Source organism: Phoenix dactylifera, chromosome 1, assembly GCF_009389715.1.
Source record: "Phoenix dactylifera cultivar Barhee BC4 chromosome 1, palm_55x_up_171113_PBpolish2nd_filt_p, whole genome shotgun sequence".
NCBI lineage: Eukaryota > Viridiplantae > Streptophyta > Magnoliopsida > Arecales > Arecaceae > Phoenix > Phoenix dactylifera.
The window spans coordinates 30924038-30932172 of NC_052392.1; the positions used below are offsets into that span (position 1 = coordinate 30924038).

At 39.8% G+C, this 8135-nt stretch overlaps 1 protein-coding gene across 2 annotated transcripts; it reads right to left on the bottom strand.

Moving 5' to 3' along the window:
* Nucleotides 1–1201: 1201 nt before the first annotated feature.
* On the bottom strand, nucleotides 1202–8135 carry LOC103704348 (transcription factor VIP1-like). 2 transcript variants are annotated; one of them, XR_005514010.1, is made up of 5 exons: nucleotides 7601–8135; nucleotides 6923–7055; nucleotides 2421–2505; nucleotides 1809–2092; nucleotides 1651–1721 (listed from the first exon to the last, which is right to left on the bottom strand). XR_005514010.1 is itself a non-coding variant. In XM_008787598.3 (4 exons), the coding sequence occupies exons 1-4, from the start codon at nucleotides 8077–8079 to the stop codon at nucleotides 1477–1479; spliced, it is 942 nt and encodes a 313-aa protein (XP_008785820.1). In that variant the 5' UTR covers nucleotides 8080–8135; the 3' UTR covers nucleotides 1202–1476. The 2 variants fall into 2 exon arrangements, 1 of the variants encoding a protein (XP_008785820.1); XM_008787598.3 differs by lacking the exon at nucleotides 1809–2092 and having other exon boundaries at nucleotides 1202–1721.

The window sequence follows — 8135 nt, forward strand, 5'->3', positions numbered from 1 at the left end:
AAATTTTCTATATTTTTTATATTCATTAAATATTTTTAGTATTTTAAATATTTACTAATTCTATATTTTTATATTGTTAGGAGATCTGGATAAGTCGATCTTGGTCAATCTGCTATGGACCGCTGAACCATGGCTCGAGCACCAAAATAGTTCTGCGACCATGTCAAGGTTCAGATCGTCAGTTACACAGCGGGGCTGCACTTGCACGTTAGGCAGACATTATTGACCTCCGCATCGGAGCTCCATTTTGGACATCTCGGTTCCAGAAGCAGAATTGCGAGTAACCTGGTGTATGCTATATGTGGCACGAGTTGCAAGCTCGTGCTGTCGTGCTCGAGGACGATTCGGGGTGGGCATGTACCACCCGCTGCTTAGGAATATTTAAGCTATGATCACTAGTAGAATGACCTTGCACGCAAAACACATGTATCGTAAGGCCCACGAAGCAGCAGATTGAGTAGCTTCTTATATGGCTAACCACTCTAAAGAGGCTCTATGACTAGAAGAGAGGAAATTATCCGGTGCACTCCGAAACTTGCTATCTTTTGACTTTTGGATGTATTCGCACCTGATATATATAATACATCCGCTTCAGTAAAAAAAAAAAAAAAAAAGCTTCGGTTTTGGAACAAGCTACAACTAAAACAAATGCTGGAAATCAATTGACAGAACCAATTATACTTTTACATTTGATGATTCTTAAACTAGAAAATTAGATTTTTGATACTATTGCAGCTAAATCCTAAACCGAGGCCGGGGCGACCTAGAGGTCGGTTGGAACCAAGCTGGACAAAATGGCCTAAAGGTCAGAAAGCAGCTTACATTTGTCGCATAAATTTGATAGCCCGCGGAGCTTAAATCATTTCAGTCAAAAAGAAAGAAAGCTCATGCATTTTGCCAACACTAAACCATGTCACCAAAAGAGCAGGTTAATTTGTATGAAGTTCATAACATGTCCACTAACTGTTGAACCAAGGATATACATCGAAGTAAAACAAGTGAACTCAAGGGTTCCAACCCATTCTATGAGGATACTTAATAATTAGATTTTTGAAAAAGAAGTAATGACAAGCACCATTTCTATCACCTCAACCATCAGCGCAAGCCGGCGATTTTCGTGGATTTGAAGTCATGGCACATGCTGCACTCATCAATATACATTACATTTCAAAGTGAAGCAGCGAAAACTTCCTAATATTAATCTTTCTTTCTACCACAGAAGAAATGCATTCTTTGTTAATCTTTGTACATATAATTACAATCAGAACTGTTATTTCAACGATATTACACATTCGAGGCTGACATTCATAAACCGGATTACATAAGTGTTTGATTTGATTATACAAAATGTTACATTTTACAACAGATTATGCTAATACATGCACATCTGCACATCAAACTAGGCTCCATAACTTATGTCAGCTTCTATTTATTAGTACATCAAGCAGGTACAAGAGAGGTCAATGGTTCCTATCTTCACATGAAATCCATTGGATCCTGTGGAGTCTGCGCGCTTCCTGATTGGACACTAAAAGATGGTTGAGAGCCATGGAATTGCAGGGCTTGATAACCAGTTTGGCTAGGCAACTGCTGTGGATGGGAGATATATGGGGACGCAGCCTGCTGGATTTCTCTGTTGAATGTATTGCCATCAACCATTGAGATTTCCCCTGCTGCTATCTTGAGCCGCTGAATTTCTTGTCTCAGTGTCTCATTCAGAGCTGTAAGAACACCAAAAATTTTTGTACGTTATATATGATGCAGAAGAAGAGATATCATCGAATGAGGAGGCATAAGTCAGAAACCACATTTAAAGTTAGTCTTCAGTCATGCAGTTCAGGTTTCTACGGAACTCTGGCCCCCATAGCTGCTCCAGTAGAGATTGGACATTCATAGACTTGAATGGAGTTGTTGTCCTGGTCCCACCATGTTATTCATAATTTTATTGAAGATGTTTAACAATAAGATCTAACCTGTCTTCAAACATTTGATGGTTTCACACCTTGCATGATAAACTACTTGGCTTGTATATAGTGAGAGTACTTGGACAATGAAGGATCTATGAGAACGAGGAAAATCCCTTAAATCCTGTCTACATGGTATATAATCAGTACAGAAATTTTGCAAGTCCAGATAGAGCAGAAAATTTTTAGCTAATTACCTGAAATTTCTAAAGCCGATTATTTATAAGAATGAATTTAAACACTTGATGAAATTAAAGCATTAACTCCATTTTTTAGTAGGAGTTATAAAATAATTTAGAACTAATCATTCTTCCAATTATATGGAGCCATAATTTACTAGCTTAGTAATTTCTGTCAAGGGCTAACACAGTATACAAACAATACAAAAAAAAAGCTATAGTACCCCAAAAATAAAAAATAAAAAACAAAAAAGTCTTAAGTAGTTGAAAGAAATACCATCACGAAGTTGAGCCTCTTTCTCCATAGCCTGCAACCGCAGCTTAAGTTCCCTATTCTCAGCAGTCAAGTCAGTTGTGTCTCTCTGTGAAGGAAATTTCAAGTACCAGTCACCGTACATATAACTGAGAACAGAGCATTGAAAAAACAGGGGGAAGAAACAAACTTAGAAGTAAAAGAGACGTAGTGCTTTCAATCTAAAATAGCAATGACTTTTGGTCGATCAATGATGGAAAACAGAAGATGCTGGAGATATAATGGAGAACCAAAGGACACTAAATGAAAATTGAAAAAGCAAAAACCTTTAGGCACAAACAAATTGAGAAAAAATTCTTGTTGGACTAAACCAGCTTTTAATGTGATTCAGTTGCCAAGCCTGTAGATCAAAATTGAGAGCTTTGCAAGGACTAAGGTTCTGGTAGTTGCAAGGTGGCTGCTATGCTTATGAAGATGTTTTGCATCATTAGAACCTTCCTATGCACTGGATGAATGTTGAACATTTGGCCCCTGGCATTGTGGCATGTGGATGAAGGGTCTGAAGAATTGAGAGCAAAGTTGAACTTCAAGAATTTAGCTTAATAATTTGAGGAATACATGTTAAAGCCAGGCCTTAATGAATAAGTAGCAAAGGAATGCCACTAAATTATCATCTTTGCTATCCCCAAGCAATTGCACATAGAAACATGTGATAAATAGAATTAGACTGGAATTGATGAAGTGGAAAAGTGCAACGTAACTTTACAGAGTAGTGAGCTATGCAAATTGAAGCTGAATAAAACCAAACTTTATACAGTGATGGTGGTTGATTTGTGAGAGTGCCAACTGAAGCCAAACAATGCATTGTCTATAGTGACAATAATCACAAGATTGGTAGTTCAGTAATGTCTCACTCCACGGACTCGAGGATGGGAAAGGTGAGCTGTGAGATGCAGAACAAAACTATGTTACCTGACCTGGGAATGTCAACAGGTGATCTAGGAAGAGAGAAGGAAGGAGAGCTGTGGCGATTTCTTTCAGTATCAATTTCTGAGTACAACGCCAATAATCTCCTTTTACTGCAGGCCACTAAAGTCCTTTGAAAGACTTGACTGGTCTGCATCCTTTCCCAATTAAGGCTGTAACAAAAAGAATCAAGAAATTCCAAATCTTTCCTCACTGAGACTCTAAAAGCAATCTAAAATCCTCTCATATTGAATGTTTAGGCTGCATTTGATTGCAGGTTAAATAGAAAAGGCCCTTTACTCCACTTGTTAACTTAACCCACAAAATGTAGTCCATTCAATCCAAGCGTAAACTTTCATACAGCCACTTTTTCTACTTAACCCAGAATAAATTACTTGACCCTACATGGTGGACTAATATATTCCAGAGTAAAGAAGCATAGTGGTAAGCCTATTTACTCTGGATTAACTTGACCACTACCAAATGCAGCCTTCAAGTTTCCTAAAAGACTCCTAATTTTTCTCAAAAACATAAAATAAAATATTCCTAATTGATAGATCTCATAAAAGATCTAAATCTTCATTAATTACAATAATTTCGATGTCAAGCAAAGCATCAGTCTGAGCTATCTTTTGACTGCATTTGTCAGGAAACCAGCAAGGGGCTGATTGATCAGGTCCTTTGCTGTTTCTTTGCTGCACCAACAGGCCAACTTAGGGCCTTAGCCAAGTCATCATCAAGCCCAACCCATTACAATTTTTTTGTGCATGTTATGCCCAGACCCAGCCCTTTGACATCCCTACCTAGACCCCTCAGTCCACCCCAAAGATCTGGCACACATCAACTAAGCTTGAGTATGGTTATGACAGTCGGGCATGGATTCCAAAGAGGAAATCCTTAGGCCTTGGTTAGGAAACGACACATTTTGAGTACATGACTGCACATGGGTGATCCAATGTGCAGCCATGTTTACTCAACAAGTGGATGGAAGCTCCCATCTTAAAGCAATTAACCCTCCTCATCCTAACTCTTCTACTCACTACGTGGTATTCAAAATATATAATCTAGAAGGAAAAACCTAAATACGAACCCCAACTAGGAAGATGGAAAACACACACTTGTGCCAATAGAAAACCTACACACAGACACATGATACTGGTGCCAATAGGAAACCTAAACACGCGCGTGTTGGCACATGTGCACACACACTCACGAGGAATACCGAGTGTTGGTACCATGAATTGACCTGTATCGATACTACATGCGTATGGCATCAGTATGGATACCGAAATCAATACTACGAACCATGCCAGCATCCACTCCGGCACACTATTCTGATTGTTTAATAAAAATGAATATTATTACGACTCATTCTATTTGACAAAAAGAAATTCTATTTTAAATTAAGAATTTTTTTAGATACTAATAGGAAGAAGTAATGATTTAGATACTAATCAGAAGAGAGCATCTAATAAATAATCCAAGGGGAGAGAAGGGTTTTATAAGATTGCAGAGGTGGCATGAAAAGATCAAATGATGAGAACAGTCAAGATTGGGAGCATCAAGCATATAAGGAGATGGAGGACAAATTCATACACCTTTCTTACAATTAAGTGAAAGGAAATGAAACTTTCCTAAACTTCCCCGCCCTCAGATGAAGATTGCTACTACCTTGGAAGAAAGGTGGGAGTTGTAGCAATGACCATCCTTCCTCCTAGAGCATTGAACACTACTGATAATGGTGGAAAACCAAAGCTTGGGTTCATTTTCATTTTTTCTACTCTAGTTATCCTTTTTCATTTTTTAAGATATTCCAAAACAAATAGAGATGGAGGCAAGACAAGGAGTGCTAGTTGCTTTAGGATGGGAGCCTCTCATCCATGCACCATGTGCACTTGATCAACCATGCACAACCGTGCACTCAAGACATGTCCAGGTGGGAAATAATGCTCTCCAACTTAAGGAAGCTCTAAGAATAACTTAAGGTAAAAAAAGAGAATGAAAGTAGAATAAAAATATTATGCCTTTTCAGTAAAATATCTTTGTTCTATTTGTCATAAGCATTCATAAGCACCCGATTTTTTTTTGGTAAAAAATAATTGTCCTCCTCGGAAATAAAGGAGCCAAAAAATGGAATTTGATGAGATAAAGAAAAATGAACTGAAAAATGCAGGTTATTACCACCATCATTGTAGTTTATCCTGCGACCAACTGCAGCCTTAGAGAATAAGAGAAATTGATACCTGGACATATACACACACCTACACTATGTTATCATTGCAAGGAGTGGTTTAACAATGGCAACCCAGTGCAGCGAGCTAAGTGTCCTTCGCTTGCCAACAGGTTGGTCAGCGGGTAATGAATTAACCTAGCCAGAGTCCAAGCATAACTAGGTAGTTTATCTAGAGTCTAGGGAAGGTAAATGTTAGGGAATAATTAACTCGTTGGAGGATATTTTCAAGATCAAGTATATACTACAATATTTAGTCCTCATCTTAGTTGTGAAGAACTGGGCTTTAGAGGAAGAACTAGTTGATGGCTTTTGTCATCCTTGGGATATAAGGGGCATAACGAGACTCGCTGATAATCTTTTTTAGGTTTCATTTCTATCTAAGAGGTGGTTGGGTGAAGCAGTGAGGTCAGGAATGGTTACTTTGTCAGGTTCATGGTGTCTTCAAACATTGGCATAGGGAAAAGGCTTCGCTAGAAAGTCTCCTACTATTAGAGTTGACGGATTTGGCTCTTCATTGTTGGAAGTAAAGATTTGGTGTTAGTTACTGGCCTCATGGATCTAGAGGAGTTGAATCAACATATTGCTAAGAGGCTACTGTTAGATGAGAGGATATTGTTAGTCTTGTGTGGACCTCCTTACATTATGCCTAGGAGCATAATAATTGTGTTGGGTGATCACGTGTATGAATCTTCCCTAGAGGTGGAGAAATATTTTGTTTTCAGGCTAGGAAGGTTTAAGGGCACAGGGGGTTGGCAAGCAAGATCGTATGACAAAAAAATTGGGAGGAAGCGTGTTTCAAAGCTTGGAAGGAGGAGAAGGAGAAGATTTCTATTGGTGGGCCATTGGTGGTGTCAGAAGGTCTGAATCCATTTTGAGTTTTGTTATATGCCTAGGGTGACATAATCTTGACTTGATTCACCACCACAATGATGATTTTGTTGGTTTCATGTTACATATTGATAGAATGAAATAGTCTAGTTGCCACCTTTTACTCAAGATATAAAAGAAGTTTTATGAACTCTTCCTCCAACAATAACACAAGCTAAACACACTCTCAAGTTCAATTTCTAAGAACCAGAAAAATCATCATAAAAAGGTCATGATATAGCTTTATCTTGCACCAATTGCAACTTATCTGATGGAGATCAAGATAGGAGACAGTAAATTGCTATAGTCATAAACCTATTATAACTTTTTTTAATCAACTCTTTCCTCAGGTTTAGCAAAGAAGTTTGCCAAAATAAACTTTACCATCCAACTATTGCAAGCATTCAAAAAATAATGCATGAAGTAAAATAGCTTGATTAAGTAAATTCATAACTCCTACCTGTAGCTGTGAAAGCTGGGCCATGAGAGTGGTTGCTTCTGTCTGAAGTGTCCGCACCTTTGTCTCAAGCTCACTAGTATAACGAATTCTCCTCTCCTTCGATCGAGCAGCAGATTGCCTATTTGCAAGAATCCTACAATCCAAAAAACATAAAACGCACATTTGATATATAGTTTAGCATTACGATATTGACTTAAGAACAGTGAGGTCGCTAAAATACTAAAATATCCCATATCATATCAACTAGAGGAAAATTAAGTGGAAAAACCAGCGATATAACTAAATAAAACAAGGAGAAGGTCAAATTTAACAGAGAAAAATGTTCTCAGAAATCAGTCATGCAAATGGAAGAAAAAAAAAACAAATAGCAAACTAGGGAGGGAGTAGCGAACTCAACAATACCAATCGGATCAAGTATAGAAATCATGCTACTTTAAAGAAAATAGGGAAAAATCTAAGAACCGGAGACTTTATCAAATACAAAAGTAGGATGAAAAGGAGGAAAAATCAGACCTTTAAGCTCTCTTTGCGAGGGAAGCAGGGCATACATACCCTAATATCCACTATCCAAACAAATCAAGCAAATTAATCATACTATTTCAAGCAAAACCCACAAATTTTGAGCCCCAGAACCTCATCCAAACAAAAGTGTAAGAGAGGTCGGAACAAAAATCAGACCTTTTAGCTTTCTTGGGATCGATAAGCGCCAGCTCGGCGAGCTTGTCATCCGACATTACCTTCTTGGCCAAATCCAACCGCCCCGCCATCTCCCCCTCAAACGTCGAAATAGACCCGTCGACGGAGCCGCTGCGCCGATGATGCGCCACCTTACCCAGGACCCCGCCGCCGGCCGACGGGCTCCGGAGTTCGAGGCCATCGAAGAAGGCACCATCGATCGACACGCTCCTGTGATGTCCAGCGGACCTGACGGACGACTCCGGCCCGCCAGCAGCGGTGGGGACCGGGATCGCGGCGTCGTCGTCGAGGGAGGGGAAGTCCACGTCGTCGAGGGAGAAGTCCGGATCGGAGTCGAAGAGGAGGTTGTCGGGGAGGTGGAGGATGGTCTCGGAGTGCGCCCGGCGGTGGCCGGAGCGGCGGGGGTTGGGGCCGAGACGCGGGTCCGAGCGGTGCGGGTCGGTGGGGCGGTTAGGGTCCATGGCTGCAGTCCACCGGAAGGGCAGCTGGGGGAAGGGTAGGTGGACATGATGACGAC

Coding starts and splice junctions, on each gene's coding strand:
- LOC103704348 (XM_008787598.3), bottom strand. CDS start 8,079: ATGGACCCTAACCGCCCCACCGACCCGCACCGCTCGGACCCGCGTCTC. Junction 2,506..6,922: donor CCCAGCTTTCACAGCTACAG/GTAGGAGTTATG, acceptor TTTCCTTCACAG/AGAGACACAACTGACTTGAC. Junction 1,722..2,420: donor AGAGGCTCAACTTCGTGATG/GTATTTCTTTCA, acceptor GTGTTCTTACAG/CTCTGAATGAGACACTGAGA.